At 45.8% G+C, this 25,083-nt stretch overlaps 2 protein-coding genes across 2 annotated transcripts in view; one reads left to right on the forward strand and one right to left on the reverse strand.

Annotated features, from left to right (window-relative positions):
• pvrl2l (PVR cell adhesion molecule related 2 like) overlaps window positions 1-25,083 on the forward strand; it is a gene marked incomplete at its 3' end in the record, with an annotated part of 205,882 nt that overhangs the window by 19,570 nt on the left and 161,229 nt on the right. The window lies entirely within an intron of this gene.
• On the reverse strand, window positions 1,659-7,662 carry LOC310868980 (E3 SUMO-protein ligase ZBED1-like; the record flags this gene model as incomplete). Its single annotated transcript, XM_083779491.1, has 5 exons — window positions 1,659-1,980; window positions 5,313-5,542; window positions 5,708-5,894; window positions 6,461-6,968; window positions 7,266-7,662. 5 exons carry the CDS (start codon window positions 7,660-7,662, stop codon window positions 1,659-1,661), a joined length of 1,644 nt encoding a protein of 547 aa, XP_083635617.1.

A 25,083-nucleotide genomic window follows, 5' to 3' on the forward strand; every position in this document is an offset into this window, starting at 1 on the left:
TCTCTCTCTCTGGGCAGTGTACTGTCCAAAGCCTGTCAGACTGTGTCTGCAGGGGTTAAAGGGGATTTGATTTGAATGTCGGGCCATTTCTTTGTGTGAAAAAGGCAGCATGTGAATGGAGGCGTGTTAATGAGCTGTTTTGGCAGAACTTCACATTGCTCATGGGCATCGCAAGTAGTGGACTAGCTGATTGAAGGAGAGGCCCAGACATATTCTGTACACTGTACAGTAATACAAAAGAACATGTCTGCCCTCTTGATCGTTAGTCAAAATTTCCATTAAATTCTTTTTTATGCAGCTGGTCGGTAATCTTATGTAGCTCAATTTACATGATGTATGTACATTGTGAGAGCTTATCCGATGCCATGAATGCACTCATAATTTTTCACCTCAAGCAGTAACTCATGCCTAATTAACTGAAGTCCCATTAAATGGAAGAGCCCTAACAACCTATTAGATAACTAATTGCCCAAAGAGGTCAGGCCTATACTAACAGCAATCCGACACGCTGGTACTACACACAGACACATGCACAATATACATACCTATACAGATGATGCATAATGCAAGCACTCACTCACACAGTATGGGCCCTATCTTACCCCTTATCCCTGCTTTGCCATTTTTTTGTGGTGCAACCACTCCTACAACCAGCAATGTCCGCGTTCACCTATGTATGTAGCAATGTCCGTGTTCACCTATGTATGTAGCAATGTCCGTGTTCACCTATGTATGTAGCAATGTCCAGTGTCACCTATGTATGTAGCAATGTCCGTGTTCACCTATGTATGTAGCAATGTCCGTGTTCACCTATGTATGTAGCAATGTCCGTGTTCACCTATGTATGTAGCAATGTCCGTGTTCACCTATGTATGTAGCAATGTCCGTGTTCACCTATGTATGTAGCAATGTCCGTGTTCACCTATGTATGTAGCAATGTCCTTGTTCACCTATGTATGTAGCAATGTCCAGTGTCACCTATGTATGTATTAATGAGCACGAGTATGACTGAGTACCAGTAGGGGCGCTGTTTGCCAGAAACAGAGAGAGAGAGATAGCATTAGTTCTGCACTGTTGCCTGCTAATGAGAGAGAGAGAGAGAGAGAGGAGAGGAGGCGCGGGGGGGACGGAGTTGCACCACTGATTTTGTTTTTACTATTTTAGCCAATCTTAGCCAATCTACAAGCTCACATGTCGATGTAGATCGGCTAGGGATCTACACACACACAGCCACACACACACACAGATACACGTCCAAACAATGCAGACTGACATCCGCTCATTTTAACAGGATTACTGCTAACCATGGTGTGTGTGTGTGTGTGTGTGTGTGTGTGTGTGTGTGTGTGCACGTGCGTGCGTGTGTGCGCACTGTGACTCACGGCCCTGGCTTGGCTTCTATGTTTTGCCGTCTTTAGTTTGCACTGAGATCGTCTCGGCTCATTATGAGCCAAATGGCTTTAAAGACGATCACAAATGGAATGGAATCGCACATTACGCTTGAATATGCAAATAGGTGGGTGGGAAGGGCCCCCCACCCCATAAAACCCTAATTAAGAGACGCTATGTGTCTGGGGTTGGTGACAGGACCAGGGCATATTCAACTCACAGCCAGGCAGCCATTTAAGCTGGGTGTCGTACACCGAAAAATAGCCGATCTACATGCGCCGTTCTGCTGGGTGTGAGACACCGTTCTGCCGGGTGTGAGACACCGTTCTGCCGGGTGTGAGACACCGTTCTGCCGGGTGTGAGACACCGTTCTGCCGGGTGTGAGACACCGTTCTGCCGGGTGTGAGACACCGTTCTGCCGGGTGTGAGACACCGTTCTGCCGGGTGTGAGACACCGTTCTGCCGGGTGTGAGACACCGTTCTGCCGGGTGTGAGACACCGTTCTGCCGGGTGTGAGACACCGTTCTGCCGGGTGTGAGACACCGTTCTGCCGGGTGTGAGACACCGTTCTGCCGGGTGTGAGACACCGTTCTGCCGGGTGTGAGACACCGTTCTGCCGGGTGTGGAGGGTGTGGGACACCGGCGAGTACGAGTCAGTAATATAGACCCAGCTTCATGGGAAGGACATCCGTAGGGATGACGTTAGCATGTCCCCAACCTGAAGCAACGCAACCGAGAATCCCAGCTCTCCATTCTGAACCCACCTCCCTCGTATAAGGCTGTCCTCCACTTGACAGGTCTGGGCTAAACTGTCATCCTGTCCCAGCTATTCCAGGAATATCCCCCCCCCCCCCCCCCCCCCCCATGCAACCCCTACAACCCCCAACTCCCTCCTCTCCTCCACTCCCTGTTCTTTCTCTCTCTCTCTCTCTCTCTCTCTCTCTCTCTCTAACTTTAGTTTTTTGTCTTGCGGTGTCGAGGTTAGTGCACTGTGACAGCCCCCCCTCACACTCCCTGTTGTGTGTCGGGAAGACTTTTTTTTGTGTGTAATGACTCGGACGGAGGCTGGGAAGGACAGGGTCGGGGGGGGGGGGCAGTGGAACCTGTCATAAAGAAAAGCGAGCTGGATGCCGCCCCCCTCCCCGCTCCCCCTGACCCACCGCTACGCGCTCTCCTCCTCCCTTTTCACCCCCTGTTCCTTCCTTATTTGATTTCTGTCCCCTTCACCCCCTCCTGTTTTATTCCATATCCGTGACCAGTGGTGCATTGAGGGTGGCTGAATGGAGCACAATGTACACACACACACACACACACACACACACACACACACTTGCGCGCGGACACAGAGAGAGAGAGAGAGAGAGAGAGAGAGAGAGAGAGAGAGAGAGAGGGATCCCATTCTCAACCATTATCCCCCTCCACTCTCACAGGCTTCATACTGAGAAGCGACTTGTATCTGTACTCCTTATACCACTCAGCAGACACCAATTTTCTCCATCACACACACACACACACACACACACACACACACACACACACACACACACACACACACACACACACACACACACACACACACACACACACACACCATCACCATCACCGTCTCTGGCAGCAGTAGAACTTGATGGCAGGTCTCCTGACAGCCATCCAGACTCATGTCTGTCCTTGCTGAAAACATAAAAGCTGTGTCATTCTCCTCAACTCTAGCCTTTCTTCTCTCCATTGGCAGCAGGAGGTGTGTGTGTGTGTGTGTGTGTGTGTGTGTGTGTGTGTGTGTGTGTGTGTGTGTGTGTGTGTGTGTGTGTGTGTGTGTGTGTGCGCGCGTGCGTGTGCATGTGTGTGTGTGTGTGTGTTGAGAACTTCTTAGCATGTGCAGAAGGGCTGTGATGGGGATATTCATGTTTGTATGAGTGAGGGGTGGGGGGATTGTGTGTGTGTGTGTGTGTGTGTGTGAGAGTCAGTCAGCTGCTTCCTAAACCGCTCTATATCCCCTAATGCTGAGTCTGACACATACAGCCAGCCATGGTTGGCTCAGTGCTGTGTACCATTTTAGCATTAGCATGTGACAAATCCACACACACACACACACACACACACACACACACACACACACACACACACACACACACACTGGTGTAACCCACACCCCTGTCATACACAGACATACACACAAGCACACGCGCTGACAAGGCTAAACTAAGCAGACCACTGAGGTATGTGTCTGATATGCAGTGTTTGCGTGGTGGAGGTGCGAGACGAGACGACAGTCGACGCTCCTTTATTTTCAGACCCCCCCCCCCACCCGCTGCAGCTGGCTTGTTAGCAGGAGGAGGAGGAGGGATGGCTTCCTCCTCTCTCTGTTGCTCTATGTTTCAGCAGCGGCGTGGCACTGGTGGTATAGTTGGAAGATCGGTTTGGGCCAGGCTTGCTGCCTAGATGACTGACAGTCTGGGCTAGCTGCTGGGTTGTTAGGGGGTGACAGGCCGGGCTGGCGAGCCAGCCTGACTGACGGCACTGGTAGCGGAAGAGGACACGAACACGATGGCCCTGCCTGCCGTGTTATCATCTGTGCTGCGGAACGCACGCATGCCAGGGAAATGGCCATTTTCCATTAGTTTGTCACAGCCCGATTTAATTAGGAGAGTTAATTGTTCTGTCAATGGCTGGCGCACTATCACAGCGCATGCAAGCTGCACAGACAATGCAAGCTTTCCCACACAGTATACAACACACACACACACACACACACACACACACACACACACACACACACACATCCACAATCTGTTATTTTGCCTGATGAAAAATGTACTAAGCTCCAGCTCATTCTTTAATATCTGATCTGTCTGAGCCTGCAATATCTAGTCTGTTGCATCAGAGAACATAGAGCTGAATGGGAAAACAACGAAACACGGTCGCAGCTCACCAACTGGATTTACATTACATGCAGGTACAGCTACAAGCTGTAATTAAATTAGATTTATTAATACCCCATTTGTACGTCTGAGCCGTTTCACACAGCACTCAGTGGTTAAGCAATTAATACCGAGAAAGCATATATATATATTAGTGGTGGGCATAGATTAATTTTTTTAATCTAGATTAATCTCACTGCAATTCTGGAGTTAATCTAGATTAATCTAGATTAAAATGGCTCATTTGAACTCTGCCGAAGGCATTGAAAATATGTGTGCGCTACCTAAATAATGACCAGAAGTAAATCCTTGAACGGGCCACGTGGCCCATTAGACCAGGAGCCCTATCATAATTGGTAATGAAAATATAATAATGTTCAATACGATGTACGTGTGTTATACATTGTTTATTCAGTTAAACACGAATAACACGTTACCATACAGGCAATTTGGAACAGTGGGTGCAAGAACAACCCCCTTTTCTGGGATATGACATTAATTAAACTGTAAACCTAGAGGTGATGAAGAACTGTTTACAGTCAGTAGCTTTGTGACATGACTTGAGTCCAACCTCTACCTCTTCCACCAGTCACTCACCTCCAGTGTGGGGCGTCCCAATCCCAACCCTGGGGCTTCCTATTCCCTCTCCTACTGTACCTCATCAGTACTGGGGTTTCCTATTCCCTCTCCTACTGTACCTCCATCGGTACTGGGGTTTCCTATTCCCTCTCCTACTGTACATGATTTGAGTCCAACCTCTACCTCTCCTTCTTCCACCAGTCACTCAGACACACCAGCTTGTTCACATTGTCTGGTGACAAACTAGATCTTTTTTTCTGTACAATGTGGCCTGCTAAAGAGAACAGTCTCTCGCATGGGACAGTTGTGGCAGGAGTCCCCAAGTACTTCTGGGCAATGTGGGCCATCTTACCATAAACAGCAGTGTGCTCTGACCACCACTTCAGTGGACACTGATCTAAACTGGCACTGGGCTCTACCTTGTACCTCTCTACAACATTGTCTACTACTGGTATCTCGTCTTCTGACTCTGACTCTGATCCCATCAGTAGTAGGGCTGTCTTCTTTTGAGGTGGCTCAGGGTTCTCCTCCCTGGGCGGCTGCAGAGCAGGTTCTTCTGCCCTCACCAAGTCACTCAGCTTTCCCCACACTGGCTCCCTCTCTGCTCTGGGCAGGCATTTGAGATCTTTGAAGCGTGGGTCCAGAGCAGTGGCCACCTTTTGATGAAAAATAAAATAAAGATTGATGGAAGAAAATGTAACTTTCAAAATCCTCCATATTTCTTCATGACTCATTCATCTATCCATTTATCAATCTTCTGGCTTAACGGTCTATAATGGTCAGCCAATACAGTTATCTTCTGGTCAGTACGTGTCACATACCTTCAGCCATTCCAGGTTTGTTTTCTCCCTCCGCTGGTTGAGGTCTTTGATGAAGGCAGTCTTGAAGCGCACAATGTAGGCAGGATCATCATCAGAGATCTTCATTGCTCGCAGGAGATGACACAGGGCAGGTAAAACGACAGAGCAGGAGACATACTTTTCCCCACCAAGGAGCTCAGTGACGTACCTACACACACACACACACACACACACACACACACACACATTAAGAGGGGTGAATTGACACCAAAAACGACGCCACAATGTCACAGCAGGACACACGCGCACACACACACACACACAGAGCATAGCACACAGACAGTACACACACACACAGACATCACAGCCCCAAACACAGCACGGCCACACACAGACAGCACAGCCCCAAACAAACAGCACAGCCATACACAGACAGCACAGCCCCAAACACAGCACAGCACAGCCCCACACACACACACACACACACACACACACACACACACACACACACACACACACACACACACACACACACACACACACACACACACACACACACACACACACACACACACAGCCACACACACACAGAGCAGTGTGCACTGTGCACACACACACAGCCACACACACACAGAGCAGTGTGCACTGTGCACATACACAGCCACACACACACACACACACACACAGAGCAGTGTGCACACACACACACACAGCAGTGTACACACACACACACACACACACACACACATAGAGCACAGCACAACACACACTTACTTGCATGGCTCCAGCAGTTTCTCCAGCTTTGCCAACTTCTCATATTCAGCATGTGTTGGGAGGGCCAGCTTGTGGGTCTGCTGAGCCAGCGTTGCGTGCACTGCGTCTCTGTTGCGCCTCAAACGTGTGATCATCGCTAGGGTTGAATTCCAGCGTGTTGGAACGTCTTGCACGAGTGACTCCTGGTCTTGTTCAAGGGATGCTTGCTGGGCATTCAGCTCGTCTGAGTTAGCCGGACTGTGTTTGAAATGTCCGACCACTTTTCGACACTTGGCCAGTACACCATCAAAACCACCATCCCGAAGTGACATTACAACGGCCCTCTGTACAAGATGAGCAACGCAGGGCAAGTGCTCAAATGGTAATATTCTCCCTGCTGCTATCATGTTGGGAGCGCTGTCGGTTCCAATGGTGGTGATTTTTTCAGCTATGCCCCACTGATTAGCGACGTCGAGAAACTGTCTGGCACAAGCTTCTGCAAAGTGGCGCTCCTCCGTTTTAATCACACCTGACGTTATAGGAGAGACAAAGTAGATCAGAATAAGTTTGCTATTAATAGGAGACTTACAATTAGCAGGCTGGCGTTGTTGGGGCTAGCTAGCAAACGTATAATGTTGGCTGGTGGTAAAATAAATCAATCGATCCCTGATAACGTTAGCTAAAGCTGTGTAAATGTTAGGCTGAATTAGCAATATTACATGCCGCGGTGGGGTTGGTTTCAGGTTGGATATTCAGCCAGGATGGCTGGGTATCCAGCCCGAGACCAACTTCACCGTGGTAAATTAATTTAAATTACATAACGTACCTAAGGCGAACGAGTGAAGTTCCCAGCTGACATCGATGAGGTGTACAGTAACGCCAAGGTAGTTGTCGTTTTTGACAGATGTCCAATGGTCCCCAGTCAGTGCTACACACGCCGCCCCGGCCAACTTTTCATCTTTCGCAGCTTTCTCTGCGGCGTACTGGTCATGGATTCTCCTTGTGATAGTTCGTCTCGCAGGTAGTTTGTAAGATGGGTCGCCTGTGGCCGCCTGGAGAAGAAGCTCGAGCCCATCATCTTCAACCACACTGATAGGCCGGCAGTTGATGGCAATCCATTGAGCTAGGAGGTTAGTTAGCTTGGCTGATAGAGTTGGGCTGACGGGCTTGCCACGGTTGCACTCAAACATTGTAGTTTGACGAACACTTTTCCCCGGAGCCATATTAGTGCTTGGCCCGCCGGCAGCTTCGCTATCATCAACCAACGCAAAGGGATGCTTGTGCGTTAGGTGATACTTCAGACTTGAAGAACTCCTACAGTAAGCCATTTCTGCTTTGCACAGGGTGCAAACCACCTTGTTCTTGTCGAGGTTTCCATTGGGAAGCTTCTTGTAAAGAAATTTCCCCTGAAGCAAACCTGGGTTCACAGAGTCCTGCATGCTGACGTTTGATGTGGCACGCCGCACTGTTCATTAATTTCACCCGTGTCCGGTTAGGTTAGGATTTGTTACCGCCCCGCTCTCAGAGTAATTTATTTCACCTTGTCCCTGTTAGGTTAGGACTTCTCCCTCCCACAGAGTAATTCCGGCGTCCGCCAGATAAAACTATCAAAGTGAAATTCCTAGTTTGCTTGCTTTATGCAGTCAATGCAGACCCAGCTCTTAGACCCAACTTTGAGAATAGATTAATGGCGATAATTTATTTGACGCGCGATAATATTCTCGCGTTAACGCAGCACGTTAACGCCGATAACGGCCCAGCATTAATATATATATATTTTTTATACATCTTTGGTGGTCCTTGACATGAAAAGGTTTGAGCACCACCACTGATTTACATTTTACATTTTTCATAAAAGGAATTTAGAAGACATTTTGTAGAATCGGCCTCAGGTCTTAATAGGTTAATAGATTATAGACAAATATAATTGAATGAACCAAGTTCCAGTGAATATACACTTTGTTTTTCCTTTTTTCTAAGTATTTACTTGTGGCTTGTTTTTGGCTCTTCTTTTTCCCTACCTCTCCTGTGTTTCATTCTCACTGCTAGGTTGCTGCTATGACACCTGCATGGCTCCCCAGGGATACATACAGGTTTAGGTCATCTTGTAGATGTTCATACCCTACTGAAATGAATGGAGTCCATGCTTGGCTTCATCCAAAATCAAATGGACCACACTATCCTGTTTGGAAAACAGTTGGGCAGTAACGTCAAATATTCTGTGAGTCATAGTCAATGGGCTAAACGCCCCAGACTGGTCTTCTAAAATAGATTTCTGTGATGTCTGTGTCGGAATACATCCTCCTGACGACCACTCAGCTTTGAGGCAGGAATATCTGCCAGACACGTCTGGCCTTCTCACTGTTTCACTCATTGATTGTTGTTATTATGGAGATTAATTTAAAAATATGTCCATATTGCAGCCCTTTTGAGATATTGGGTTCTTTCACCAATTCAATTTGAAATCAATGTATAATTCAGGACTGATAGAAAATGGAACAGGCCCCTATGCCAAAAAGCAGTGAGTGTGTGTTGCAGACTTTAGTGATACAATAATACTGACGTCAGAAACTGGACTGATGCCAATCTGGAATGAGATAACAGTGTTGCAGCATTTCCAATTTACTACCAAAGGCAAAGTTCAACCTGGGGGGAAATCAAAGCAAAGTCGACTCTTATTTTCCGGTTTATTTCCTCTGCATCAAAAGCTGTTCAAGCTCTTATAAAAGATGAAACACTTTTGGATGAAATCCCAGTATTTCTTTCTGCCCAACCCACCTCCACAGCGCGACACACATTCTACGGTTATATTCATCAGTCCGAGTTATAATTAGACAGGTGGTGTGTATTGATTAGACGATACTTTTGAGTCTTAACACAAAATCTTTGGTCTTAGTTTATTGTTCTACAAAAGGGGTAGATCAAAGTGTATATTGTTAAACAAAAGGAAAGGATAAAGATATTGCTCAAACAGAAAGCTGTTGATACCACCCTGAGTAAGCTGCCTGGGAGAGTGTGTATGTAGGCTACCCAGGTTTCTGGGTATAAACAAAACACTAGTGAGAAGCTATATCCGGTGTGTTTTTCTTCTCCCTCTTATCTGTCTATGACTGCTTGACTCCCCATTGTCAAAACACATGAGTGACAATCATTCTGCAGCAATCCATCCCTTTTAGAGATTATGCAGTATAATTATCACTAAATGGTAAATGGACTGCTTCTTATGGTGCTTTTTCTACTCATCCACCCACTCGATTGCACTTCACAATGTACTTCATTCACCCATTCATACACACTGCAGCGCACTGTTACACAATATGTACTGCAAAGCAATGCACATTCACACACGCATACCAGTTATCGGGGTTCCGTGTCTTGTTCGAGGCCACTTCGACACGCAAACATGGAACCAGAAGCCTTCTGCCTCACCCTACCAGAGCCATTGAGGAAGACCCATAAAGTAGTAGCCTGGTTAATAAACCAGACCGAATCAGCCATTGGCAAAAGTAAATTGCCTGCCGGCGGATTACGGTCTGGAGAGGCTCAATTGTACGCCCATTTCCTACACCAGAGAAATGGGGCGGCCAATCGGGACACAGTATGCAATATGGGCGGGCTTTGGTACAGTGACTTTCAATGCTTGAGACCTTTGACTGACAGTAGCTCTGACCAATTGCGTCAAAGAGAAAATGTTTCAACCCGCCCCCCCTGGAAATGAAATCCAAGCTGAGCCTCCCCAGACTAATATCCCGCGGTCCGTGCGATATTAGTCTGGTTTATTAACCAGGCTAATAAAGTAGTGGCTGAATGATTCAGCTGACCAATGCTGGACCGGGGCCATGAATAATATTTCACTTGCCAGTTCTCTGTTTTTTTTTTTTTTTTTTTTTTTTTTTTATACAGGTGTACGGAGTAGCATTCTGCCCACCCTGTTGCCTGTAAAAAACAACTTGTGAAGAGTTGTGTTTACAAGAATCATAAATTCCAACCCTTGGCTTAGGGCCTCGTTTAGAGCCCACAACCAGAAGCAACATGTGCATTATAATCGGCTAGTGGTTGTCGAAGAAGCTCTGGACAGTGTGTGCACACACGGTCCGGACACTGATGGTATTGCTTGAGTACGATAATTTTAGTTAACCAAATCTACAAGCTCACAATGCATCCCCAAGTGACATGTTGTGAGCTTGTAGATCTATAAACCATTACGACATGCTCAGAATATGGACACCAGGGTTAAAGTGGTTAGGGGCCGTGGGAGCCCAGATACCAAGGTTTTCTGCCCACACCCCAGCTCCATCATGACTCTGCCTCCTCGACAAACTGAAATGTATGCATCTCCATTTTTCCTTGTCCAGAGATATGCAGGCATTTCATATTGTACTTGGCGAGCGCGTTCCTTCAAAGCAAATAGCCAGAAGTTAAACGGCCTCTTCAATTCAGAAATTGCAGAGCTTAGCAAAACAGAGTCTGGGCTCTGCATTCATTTTGTCAGATTTCAATTTGGTGCAAAGTTTTCCCCACTGTTGCTGTTCTAATGTCGTTTAATTATTCCTCTTTCCCTACATCGTTGCATGCTGCTTCCGTGCATCTACATATATTATTTAACCGAGCTTCACTCACTCTGGCTCTGGCTCTACCCAGTTGAGCTGTCTAGGTAATTGCGCAGGAAGAGGAGCAGGAAAATCCTTCGTTAATTTATAGTCGGCATTGGTGAGATAAAAGCGTTCACATAATGGATTCCTTTTCAAAGAACGACTCAACTCCCAGTACCAGCCCTGCCGCCAAAAGAGAAGAGATTAGATCCCAAATATTTTTGAAAAATCGAAGAGCGACTGACATTTTTAGAATCTGATCTCAGGTCAGAATGGGTTCATCAGACCAGTGTGTGTCCGGCGGAAACCTCGTATGAATCTGATCTCAGGTCAGAATGGGATAATATATTATACTACTCCCTGTGTGGCTCATAAGCCCAAGTGTATGTTCCACTCTTGCTCTGTGCACGCTCTGTTTCTGTGCTCACAATACTTCAAGACTGTACATAATACATATAATGCAGCTTAACTCATTAAGCCCTTATCAAAGTTTTTCAAAAAGTGGCTGATACAAGCTCACAACGCAACACATTGCACATTTACTATTTATAACAATGTTTGGAAACGTTTGCCTAAATGACAAAGGCTAGTTTACATGAAGAATGCCTTAATATAAACCCCTTTAGATCACATTCCCGGTCATATTGTGCACCTATTTTGGAATGTATCTGTATTATGTAACTCAATTTGTTTTGAAAATCCATTCACGTTGTCTTCCTGTGGTGAGATGAGATGAGATGTACTTTATTAATCCCCGAAGGGAAATTGAGGCGTTCTAACAAAATATGGTGTGTGCTTACATAGGCTTGAACAAACCGATGTCAACTGACATCCACACACATCAATCAATATTCAATATCAAACGTGATTTTCCATTTTCAATTTCCTCCCAACATCTGCCTATTCTGTTTCTCATGGAAATATCAAATATGTCATGGTACGGAAGTTAATGTAGATATTGGAATGCCATTTCATCTGGACTTTGAAGGACAAACCTCTACCTGTGCAGTGGTTTCCAACCTTTTTTATGTCAAGGACCCCCAAATTGACACCAATTAGCCCGCAGACCCCCATTTGAAAAGTAACACCAGGGTAATATGCCAATGCCAGTAGTTGGTAATGACCACAGTTTGAGTTTGAAACTCTGAAAAAATGCCATTGGTATATGTCACTGGTGTTGTTGGTATGATGGGTTACTAACTTACATGATAGTCTAAATTGTGTTGATCTTTTTATCTGTTACTTGTGTGCTCATTGTACGGTGAAACAGATCTCAAAGTTGCACTTTTAGCACATGAACATACAGTATACAAACAATAGAGATGCTGACTATATACAGTATGTGTGTGTATATATATATATTATATATATATATATATATATATATATATATATATATGATCCAATATGTAATTTTCTTCTGGCTATTTCCCCTAGTGGTGCATCATGACCTATCGATTTGTTATTGCGCTGCTAGAGCACCACGTCAAGAGCAATATACAAAACGGCATGAATATTTCATTTCACTTTTCCAATATGTCAACATTGCTTTATAAGACTCTGCTCAGGCTTATGTATATATCGGGGCGACTGTGGCTCAAGAGGTAGAGCAGGTCGTCCAATGATCCATGGGTCGGCGGTTCGAATCCCGGCTCCTCCTGTCTACATGTCGAAGTGTCCTTGGGCAAGACACTGAACCCCCAATTGCTCCCGATGTGCTGGTTGGTACCTTGCATGGCTTCCGCCGCAATTGGTGTATGAATGTGTGAATGTAATGCACAATCTATGTAAAGCGCCTTGGATAAAGGCGCTATATAAATGCACCATTTACCATTTACCATCACTGTTTTAGTTTTAGATGGAATATATCAGAGTTCTCCTCGACGCGTTTCCAGATGAGCAGTTTTCTTCCACCACTATTAATCATGCTGTGTTAACTTGTGTGTGTGTAGTGGTAAATTGGTGACAAAAACACACCGTAAGTCTCACATACAGTAGAGAGACTCTTTCTCACACACACACGCACAGGGGAATTAATTGGCCTGCCACAAAAATTGGAATGATTAGAATTAGGGACAAATTGAACAAAAATGGAACAGACTGCTGCCGATGGCAAATACAATGATTTTCGTTTCAGTGTGGGAAAAATGGAAAAAAGATCACATGATCCATTAGTTGTAAGCTTTCAACAGAATGCCACTTCTGATTAATGTAGGGATTGAGTAATTACGCATGCTTGCGCACACACAGATGTTTTCAGATTTACTGTACGTACAAGCTCTCCCACAATTCACTACTTACATCAGGGGTGTCCAAACCTTTCTCAAAGGGGGCCATATTAGAAAATAATAAAACACCCAAGGGCCAACTACATAATGTACCTTTGGTTTGATTTAAACGATTGTATTTAACTATCATCATCAATATTCTATATCAATGGTCTTTTGTCAGGTGTGGTGTGTGCTGTGAACAAAAAGTATATCTCAGCCTTTTTTCAGCCTTGTCACATTACCAACTGTAATCAAGGTAAAAAAGATATAATAATACAAGGAACAAGGAACAAGGAACACTGACAGATTATACCCTGGGAAATGCCCAGGTTAAAAAAAACCTGCAAAAATGTCCCATGCTGCTGGACGGGGCCGTTCATAATACAATTCAAGTATGAAGCTGCAGGCTGTGTAAAATTCGCCCCAGGGCCACATTTGATCACACTTTGGACACAGCTAACTCGCACGCACGCACGCACGCACACACAGAAAATTTTGGTTTGATTTATACATAGTTGTGCCAACGCGGCTGAGCTTGTGCTGTAGATCCGCTGTTTGTGTAGCACGTGACCCTGACATGCAGAGTACACCAATAGGGATGGGACGATAGTCATTATCCCTCTATACTTGATAAAACAAATTCAGTACAGCTTAAACCCGCTATACTTGATTAAACAGACCTTAACTCATTCTGACCTGAGATCAGATTCATACGAGGTTTCCACCTGACACACACTGGTCTGATTAACCCATTCTGACCTGAGATCAGATTAAAAAAATGTCAGTCGTTCTTCGATTTTTCAAAAAATAGCAGACCTACAAGCTCGTAGCGCGCCACTCGGTGGCGTGCTATGAGCTTGTAGATCTGCTATTTTTCAATAGCTAAAGCATAACATGATGCCAACACCAAAATGGGACCAAAAGATATAGAATAGCACGTTCCCTACCGAATAAGGATGCTGGGGGTTAAAGTGTTTAACAAAAGTGCCATTTTAAGTTTTAAGCCTATTTTGATTATTGTGATAATATCGCTAATCGCAATTATTCTTGCCACAATAATCGCGACGTGTAATTTTTTCATAATCCCATCTGTAAGTGTGTGCGTGCGTGTGTGAGTGTGTGTGTGTGTGTGTGTGTGTGTGCGTTACGACCTTCTCTGCCTGCCTCGGCCCTATAAATGTTTCCAGATTATCTACGTGTCAAGGTTCCCAACTCTAACCTTCTAGCTACTTCGTGTGTGTGTGTGTGTGTGTGTGTGTGTGTGTGCATGCATGCATGTCCAACTGAATCTCAGTGCAGCAAACAGATCTGCATTTTTGCCCGTTGTCTGCAAACTGAAGTAGTCAGGTCAATCGATACAGGTTACCCCACTTCACGCATACCATATACAGCACCTTTAAAAAAAAATGAATATTGTGTAAAAGTTTTCTTCCCAAATATAATTCAAAAAGTGAGCATAAAGTGAAGTATTTAAAGTGTATTAAATACTTTTTTAGATTTTTCATGAGCTGTATGCCATAATCATCAAGATTAAAAAAGTTTTAAATACTTCACTTTATGCACAATGAATTGAGAATATATGAAAGTTTCAGTTTTTGAATTATATTTGGGAAGAAAATTTACTTTGACATAATATTCACATTTTTTGAAAAGGTGCTGCAGCAAAAAATTACTGTCAGGCACAGCTTGTACCTCTCCACTCCCTTCCTCCCCCCCCCTCTCCCCTAACTCATTTAATGTATTTTTTTCACTCTGTAGTTCTTATCCCCTGATCTCTCATTTCCAGTCCCATATCATCTCCTGCAATTCAATCAATCCACCATATCTGCCTTGCTTATGGCTTTTCCCTTGTTTCTATTCTCTCCATCTCTCCTCTCATGTCTTTCTTCCTTAATCCATTGTCTTGCTTTTCTCTCTCTGCTTCTTCCTCGGGTTCTTTTCCTCCCATTTTTTTGTCTGTCTGTCTGTCTGTCTGTCTGTCTGTCTGTCTGTCTGTCTGTCTGTCTGTCTGTCTGTCTGTCTGTCTGTCTGTCTGTCTGTCTGTCTGTCTGTCTGTCTGTCTGTCTGTCTGTCTGTCTGTCTGTCTGTCTGTCTGTCTGTCTGTCTGTCTGTCTGTCTGTCTGTCTGTCTGTCTGTCTGTCTGTCTGTCTGTCTGTCTGTCTGTCTGTCTGTCTGTCTGTCTGTCTGTCTGTCTGTCTGTCTGTCTGTCTGTCTGTCTGTCTGTCTGTCTGTCTGTCTGTCTGTCTGTCTGTCTGTCTGTCTGTCTGTCTGTCTGTCTGTCTGTCTGTCTGTCTGTCTGTCTGTCTGTCTGTCTGTCTGTCTGTCTGTCTGTCTGTCTGTCTGTCTGTCTGTCTGTCTGTCTGTCTGTCTGTCTGTCTGTCTGTCTGTCTGTCTGTCTGTCTGTCTGTCTGTCTGTCTGTCTGTCTGTCTGTCTGTCTGTCTGTCTGTCTGTCTGTCTGTCTGTCTGTCTGTCTGTCTGTCTGTCTGTCTGTCTGTCTGTCTGTCTGTCTGTCTGTCTGTCTGTCTGTCTGTCTGTCTGTCTGTCTGTCTGTCTGTCTGTCTGTCTGTCTGTCTGTCTGTCTGTCTGTCTGTCTGTCTGTCTGTCTGTCTGTCTGTCTGTCTGTCTGTCTGTCTGTCTGTCTGTCTGTCTGTCTGTCTGTCTGTCTGTCTGTCTGTCTGTCTGTCTGTCTGTCTGTCTGTCTGTCTGTCTGTCTGTCTGTCTGTCTGTCTGTCTGTCTGTCTGTCTGTCTGTCTGTCTGTCTGTCTGTCTGTCTGTCTGTCTGTCTGTCTGTCTGTCTGTCTGTCTGTCTGTCTGTCTGTCTGTCTGTCTGTCTGTCTGTCTGTCTGTCTGTCTGTCTGTCTGTCTGTCTGTCTGTCTGTCTGTCTGTCTGTCTGTCTGTCTGTCTGTCTGTCTGTCTGTCTGTCTGTCTGTCTGTCTGTCTGTCTGTCTGTCTGTCTGTCTGTCTGTCTGTCTGTCTGTCTGTCTGTCTGTCTGTCTGTCTGTCTGTCTGTCTGTCTGTCTGTCTGTCTGTCTGTCTGTCTGTCTGTCTGTCTGTCTGTCTGTCTGTCTGTCTGTCTGTCTGTCTGTCTGTCTCGATCCTTTCTCTTCCTGTCTTCTTCCTTACCTGTCTGTCATCTCCTGTCGATCTGTTTTTTCTCTCACTTTCTCTTGCTCTCTGCCCATCTCTGCTCTGTCGGTTTCCTTTAACTACTCACCCCCCTTCTCTCTTCACCCCCCCCCCCCCCCGCCCCCATCTGCCCACCCCTGTTCCTTCTGTGTCTCCTGATGAGGCTAAGACACAAGCACACACACACCAGCACACGCACGCCACCTCACACCGAATGTGTCTCTGTCGTATATAATTCTATGATGTGGCATTGGCATCGGGTGGAATTGGCCTCCATTGATGGGTTTTATTTGTTGATATTCTTCACCGTACCAGCTCTGTTGTTGCCAGGAGAGGACAGGCTAGCCCCCTGGACCACAACGACAATGAGTTTTAGAGAGAGAGAGAGAGAGCTCCATTTCTTGACTGCATGTGACAAATATAAACACATTAGAGAAGAATGCTACCCTAAATTCACAGAAATAACTAAAACAAGGATACAGTTTAACTCTATCCCGGCAATTCCCTACTTATTAGGTGAGAAAGCCGAATGTTCCAGGTTGGCAGCAAAATATGTATCAGTCTGCCACAAAATGAGGGACAATGGGTGAACACTAAGTCTACTACAATTAATAGTTTTTACTTAAACTTGAACAGCCATCCACTTGGAGAAAAAAATTTCCTATCTTCTCACGTTGCGTCTTGGGACCCATGACCATGAGCTCAGTTCTTTTGCTGTTGAGTTTGAGGAGGTTGGTGGTCATCCAGGTCTTTATTTTGTGAAGGCAGTTGACAATGGACTGTGGAGGGAGCAGAGCAGTTGGTTTAGTGCTGAGATACAACTGTGTATCATCAGCATAGCAGTGGAACCGTAGATCATGTTGGCGGATGATCTGACCGAGCGGAAGCATGTAAATGGTGAAAAGGATGGGACCAAGTACAGAGCCTTGTGGCACTCCATGGTTTACTGGGGCATGGTGGGAGCTGGAACCATTGGTGGAGACAAACTGCTGCCTGTTGGACAGATATGAGTGGAACCAGGAGAGAACGGATCCGGTGTGTGGGTCATGACCGAAAGAATAAGGTTGCGAATACAAGCGGCCAAAATTAGTTTTCTCCGACGGGTGGCTGGCATATCCCTTAGAGATAGGGTGAGAAGTTCAGTCACGCGAGAGAGACTCGGAGTAGAGCCACTGCACCTTCGCCTGGAAAGGAGCCAGTTTAGGTGGTTCGGGCATCTGGTTAGGATGCCTCTCGGGCGTCTCCCTAGCGCAGATGGAGGTGATGCTACACGACAGTGCGGATGCTCGAGTTATCCTAAAAGGTCCGAGGGTAAGCGGAACAGACAGATTACTCTCTATCCTAAGTAAGCATCTATTCAAATTCAACGGCATAAGGACACACTGGAACACACAGGTGGATCTGATTAGCTCTCTTAAAACTGGCATATTTATTGATTACACGGGGGAGTTCCCCTGAAATGAGTAGTAAACAGCATATGAATATGAATAGAAAATAAAACACGACCTGTTATATCGCTCCATATCAGGTCTGCAGCAGGGCGCCCCGGGTAGGAAAACAGGTCAGATCAGCGATCTGCCCTGGAGAATTCTCACGTGTCACTCTTTTTACCAGTCACTATATAGAAATTTGTCTTGTCACTGAGTGACCTTGCTTGGGCACAGCTCGGCCGCACACTCTTAAAAGTAAGGGTGCTTACTTAACGAGTGTGTAATATCCCACCAGAGGGATTACATCGACTCACTGGCCTTGGAACGTCTCGGGATCCCCCAGGAGGAAGTTACTAATGTTGCTCTGGAGAGGGAAGTCTGGACCTCGCTCTCTCTCTCTCTCGACTACAGATAAGCAGTTGAAGATGGATGTATGGATACTGTACGTGTATAATGCTTTGGCAATATAAGAATGCTTGTCATGCCAATAAAGCATATTTTAATTTTAATTTGAGAGAGAGAGAGTTAGAGATATTTATTTGTTCATACATTGTGTTATCTTGATTGTCTTGTTCCACTTTTGCTTTGGCAATGTAAACGTACGTTTTCTCATGCCAATAAAGCTCCTTTGAATTGGGGGGAGAGAGGGAGAGAGAGAGAGAGAGAGCCACTCAGCTACTTAGTGTGTTAACTAAAGATAAGGAAAAAGTTAATCCTGCTTCGCAGGGATGATTACTGTTGAAAGCTAAATTGACTTTCTACGCTCTCGTGTCCTTTTCTCTTCCTCTGTCTGTTCTCATGAACGGCTCCATGTCTCAGTCTCTGTTTTCTTCTGTTCTGGTTCCTTCTGATTTCATGCGTTCTCTATTATTTTCTTTGCTTCTAATTTTGTTGGATTCTACTCACTCTTTCCCTCCTGTTTACTTTCATTTTACCTCCATGCTTACTCTCTCTCTCTCTCTCTCTCTCTCTCTCTCTCTCTCTCTCCCTAGTCTCTGTCTGTCTGTCTGTCTGTCTGTCTGTCTTGCCCTCCGTCCTAACCCTTTCATCTTCCATCTCTCTCGTTCATTCTTGCCCTAGCTCTCACATGGAATGTTAATCCTTGCTTCTCTTGCTCTCTCCATCTTGTCTCGCTTACTTTACGCTCAGTGTTTATCTGTGGCCCTGAGTCTGACCTCCCTGCTTCCATGACTTCTACCATCATTCCACCTCTCTCAGTTAACCTCTCTGCTCTCAGTACCAGCCTTAGCACTCTCTCTCTCTCTCTCTCTCTCTCTCTCTCTCTCTCTCTCTCTCTCTCTCTCTCTCTCCCTCCCTGATAGCTGGATGTATACTCTGCTGACTCTGACTGCTGACTTTGCTTGACATAACAGTTCCCACAGTTGTTACACATTACCTTTCTTTTTATTCCCCTATTTGTGGAAACTTTCTCGTTCCCTCTCCCTCCCTGATTTAATTGCATTTTCCTTTAAATGATCCACTTCCCAATGAGTTGTGGATGTAATGGGAAAAAAAACAACACTTTATGAAATTCATAATTTCTATGCTTTTCTCTCTCCCACTCAGTCTCTCTCTTTACATGTTCTGTTAAATTGTACTTGTTGCCTTTTAGTTATATGGTTATTTGCCATCTTGTCCTTTTAGGTGCTATACTCTCCCGCTCACTCGTCTCTGTCTCGCCTTCCCACAACAATCTCTCTGTCTCTGTCTCTGTCTCTGTCTCTGTCTCTCTCTCTGTCTCTCTCTCTGTCTCTCTCTCTGTCTCTCTCTCTCTCTCTTAACCAATAATTTGCTGCCTTTGTAGTTTGTACACTCATCCTCGCTCCCTCCTCCTCCCTATATATGCTCTCTGTTCGATCCAAGCTCTCGGTCCGCACGCACGTGCGCATGCATGCACACACACACACACACACACACACACACACACACACAGGCACCCACACAAGTGTGCCACAACACACCCATTCCTCCACATACACTGGGAAGATTAGCTTGACAATCTCTCCCTATGCCTGCCTCCTTCTCTTATTTTCTCTACCTCTCACAAACCTATTTCACTCTGCCTTAGCGTTCTCTCTCTCTCTCGCACGCACGCACGCACGCACGCACGCACGCACGCACGCACGCACGCACGCACGCACACACCATCTCCCTTTGCGTATCCCGATCTCTACCAGTTTACTCCTTTACTCTTGGAATTACCGTGCTGTCAGGCTCTCTCTGCCAGAGAGTGCCCTCATTTTTTGGAGGAGGGGGGGGGGGGGGGGTCAGGTTGCCAGGGAGGGGTAAGGGGGGGGGGGGGCTGTCTATGTAAATATTATTGTTAAATGTGCGATGAGATGCCGTTCCCCGGCCGTATCTATCTCCTTCACTGACGTTCATTCCCGGGCCAATCTGTCACGCGGGCACATGTGTAATCTATCACCATGACAAGCTCTAGTCTCTGCCTTCCCCTCCCCTCGTCTCTGCACTCCTCGTCTACTCCTCCTGCTGCCGGGAAGCGCCCGTGAGAGACGCACGCGCTAACATCCGCCGGCTCTGCTTCCTGATAGCTTACAACCCTCCTATTCCCTTCCCTGAGGGCTTTATCAGGATCTGAGATGGGAGCGAGAGGCGCTCCGTCTCTGCGGTGAGATGATTCCCGTGGTCTATATAGCCGCCGATGACCCGTGATTGTTGTGTATGGGAGCGATGTGTGCGCGTGATAATGCCTATACACACAGTATGCATCTGTTTGGACACCCATAACCCCTTGATTTGTAGTGTGCGTGATTTCGCGCAAGAATAGTCGATATACAAGTGTACAGTACCTTCAGAGTTCAAGGTACTGGGTCTTGTGTGCGCAGATAGTGTGTGTGTGTGTGTGTGTGTGTGTGTGTGTGTGTATATGTGTGTGTGTGTGTGTGTGTGTGTGTGTGACGTGTGCATGTCTGGTCTGTGTGTGAGACAACCACGGGAGAGTAGTGCATTAAGATAATGTATCACCCTGACCCCATCTCTCTGTAGTTCTGCCCTCTACTGTGATCAATAACTCACTATGTGTGTGTGGGTGCGTGCGTGCGTGTGTGTGTGCATGCACGTCTCCCTGGCTGTGTAAGAACACAGTGTGTGTTTCTTTTCATGGCACGTCTTTGTCATGCTAATGACTTGCATGTTTCCGACGCACATGGAGCTGCTATTTGTTCTAATGAGCCGTTGTCTCTTTAGCAGCCATTCGCTCGGTTTGTTACATCAATTCTCCCCATTACTAAACATCACCTCAGGATGTATGCTGTGCTCCTTGAGGGGAGCGCACACACACACACACACACACACACACACACACACACACACACACACACACACACACACACACACACACACACACACACACACACACACACACACACACACACAAATGATGAACACGTGTGCATGTGTAGAGCTATGCAGAGTGTGAAAGGCATTTTCACACATACAAAAATGCAATGCAGTTTCTCTCGGGCATACATTTGCAAGCATGACGGCAGACACAGGAGCGCGCACTCACTCACACACCTGTTACAGTGTTGATGATTTTATTTCACTGTGTGTTTTTGTGTCGTGTTTGAACATCACACGCGTGTCCCTGCCACTCAATCTGAACGGCAGGCAGGTTGGTGTCATGTGAGCGTTGTGTGTGCATTCGCGTCTGTCAGCACCAGTCATTGTACTGCTGTCTGTAATCAATCAGGCCCAATGCGGCGTGTACTAATTATCCCATTCTGACCTGAGATCAGATTCATACGAGGTTTCCGCCGGACACACACTGGTCTGATGAACCCATTCTGACCTGAGATCAGACTCTAGAAATGTCAGTCGCTCTTCGATTTTTCAAAAATAGCAGACCTACAAGCTCGTATCGCGCCACTCGGTGGCGCGATATGAGCTTGTAGATCTGCTATTTTTAAATAGCTAAAGCATAACATGACGCCGACACCAAAATGGGTGCCCGGTCAGAATGGGTTATACCACTGTCTGATGATTTATGAACAAAGCAGGGTGCTTCAATCACACAGCCCTGATGCTGTCACTAATGCCTCCACTTCCACACTGGTGAGCACAACATGTCCCAGTGTAGGTATTTTAGGTTTGTGTTGATCTGCGGGCACGCATGTGTGTGTGTGCACGCGCATGTGCGTGTGTATTTATTTGGTCGGGATAGTAGTTACAGAGTGACTAAATTAAAGTCTTACTGTGCATCTTTTTATATATATATACGGTATATATATTTGTATAACTCAAACGGTGCAGGGTCGGCTGAAGCGGGCATCGTAAGTAACATTGGGCACAAGTCGCCGTCTGGCTCGGCGGTGCCTCCGTTGTTTTAACCGTTAGTAGAGCCGGCACCCTTTTGGTGTCTTCGGTTTGAGAACGGCACTTCAGCGTTCCAGGAGTGCGGGAGTGACCGGACACCGTCAGATGATGTGTGGGGGACCCCTGTCCCCTGTCCCCTGTCCCAAGAAATCACGTTTGAGGAGTGAGAGTGTGTAGCCTGTTCACATCGCACTGTATACTGTATATATTTGCACTATGTGTATTTACTGCGGGGAGGATTTAATACTGCTGTGTTTGGGCATATGATCCACTGACTAAACCCATTGGTGAATCTGTCAGACTGAAACACAAGACAAAGCGTGGCTGATGAAAAACAAAGACAAACAAGCTCGTTGGGTTGTTTTGTTCCACTGATCTCCCTCTCTGCGTGTCATGTGTTGTGCTCCCTCCTCACACCGGGGGAGCCGCACCTCAAACCCAATTAGCCTAATTCACTGTGTTGTGAGAGAGAGTGTCATCATCATGGCCTCAAACTTTGCATACTTGCTGATGCCGCCTTTAAAGGGATTGTGACATTTAAAAAAAGGTTTTGGAATTGTTCTTGTTTTTTTTAGGTTTTCTAATCTCAATTGCACCCAAAAAACATGAACTTTTAACATTCAGTAGATTTTCTGTGATCTGGGGTTTTCTGGCTCAAACAGGTGCTCTGATTTGCCGGCAGTAAGTGACATCACTTACTGCAAATCCCATATATGTCAATGGGATTTGCCAGCAGATGTCACTGTTTCACTGTGTTGCCTGTTTTCATTGTAGCTCAAAAGGCCCAAAAAAACCCAAAGAAAACTTCAGACCACAGAAAATCCACTGAATGTTCTAAAGTTCAGGTTTTTTGGGTGTAATTGAGGTCATAAAACCTAAAAGAAAAAAGAAAAATAAATGAAAAAGAATGTCATAAAACCTTTAAGACACTTGCTCCGCTGTCAGCACTATTGAAATGTATATATCAAAGTTATTAAGGTTTTTTACCCCAAGTACCGTTGCCTCTAATTTCATGCCAGCGTGGTTGCCGGTCAGCAGTTAACGAACGTACGGCGGGGGAACGGGTCGAAACATTTCCCCATTTAAATACTTAAACTCATGAATTGTTAAAAAGAAGGAAACGGAAACGTCTCATCTTGTTGTTTTAGTCCCACTGTGGTCGCTTTTTAATCGGAGACCAGAAAGTTAAATGGAGACGATGGAACGTGTCTGTTATCCCAGTGAGGCACTGACAGCTTTTCACAAATATCAGTAACGTAGTCATCAGTGAAGGCTGTGCATGTCATATATGTGCCCCCTTGAAATTCTGCTTCACAAATTCTTTGACACACAAAGACACATGTGCTTGCGTGCGTGCGTACATGCGCACATACATACACAGTCTTGTTTCTTTGGTCGGCCGCCGAGCAGCTCCACTGGGGCGGTTTGAACTTGCGTGCCCTGCTTAAAGTTATTAACCCATTCAGGCCTGACGTCGAAAAAAATAAAAAAAAGTTTTCTAAATCATGACAATTTTCTCAAAGATTTGAGGCACATTTTAACGATTTTTCAAAAATAGCAGACCTACAAGCTTGTAGATCTGCTATTTTTCAATAGCTAAATTATAACATAATGTTTGAAACACCAAATGGGTTAAATCGCTAGCCATGCCGCTTGTACAGCATGGCGCTACAAAAAGCACCGTAAGTGTGTATGCTAGGAAAGGTACACGAGATTCAGTCAAAACCTTCAAACACTTAATGATCTCCTAAATGGGATCCCAATCATCCCACTGCACTTAACCACTTAAACCCTACACTGCAGTATATACTTCCTCAGTACCTCAACAAGTACAGTACTTGAGGAAGTGCACTTACCTTACTTTACTTTCAGCCGCTGGTTGGAAAGCTAATAGCAATGATGTGTGAGTGAGAACACTATGGAGCACCCCCAATTATCAGCTGGAAGGAAATGTCACCCTGGGTCCTATTTGATCATGTGTAAAGAATAGGCTCACTTCAGTAGTAGACCTTAAAGAAATTTTATGTGAATAATGTGCGACTCGGCATGTATAAATGTCACATTAAAACATTGAGCAGAAAAAAAATGACTGTATAGTGAGCGTCTGAATTATTCATCCCATTTCCTCCAACGCCTCCGATCTGGTTGAGACTGTGTGCATTTTGGCGTGTCAAATACAATTGTAGTTGAACAATGGATTTTAAAGTTCGTAAATTGTACATTTTTAACCAAATATACAAATGTCAGCATATCACCTGGTCATGCAGTATTTATAGCTGACATTTGTTCATGCTACTTGTTCTCAAGTTTGCAAGCGTTGCTTGCAGATCTGCTGCTTTTGTGTGACACTGTAGTGTGATCAAGTAGGGCTTTAACATAGCACAAAAAGTAAAAAGAATTAAGAGGTTTCTCCCCGACAGCCACTGGAAATGCTTCTTCCTGTATGTACTGCTGAGCCACAGACGGCAGGGGTGCCAGGTCGTGTGCGCACTACAGGGCTGGGCGATCGACCGCTGCAGACTCCTGCTGGGTTCACTGGCTCATAATGGACGGTCGGCGCTGACCCGGGCTATCAAACCCAGCCAGACCTGTCTGACAGCCCGGGATCATATGTCATTACTCCACGGAGTCTTGCCTGTCACAGGTGCATTTGTTTTGCGTCAGATGGCTGCCCTCTCTGGTGTGGGGGATTTAATTGTCCCCTGGAAGCGTCTGTCGGTGGCGCCTGGCTGAGATAGGGATGGTCTCCTGGGTCGATGCGGCCGGGTGGGGATCCTGACAGCACGCCCACATGCACTTGAACTCTCTCACGCACGCGCGCGCGCACCCACACACACACACACGCGCATACACGCACGTCGCACGCATAGGCATGCACATGCACACAAG

Source organism: Protomyctophum parallelum (genome assembly GCF_964188405.1).
Source record: "Protomyctophum parallelum genome assembly, chromosome: 1".
NCBI classification, from domain to species: Eukaryota; Metazoa; Chordata; class Actinopteri; order Myctophiformes; family Myctophidae; genus Protomyctophum; species Protomyctophum parallelum.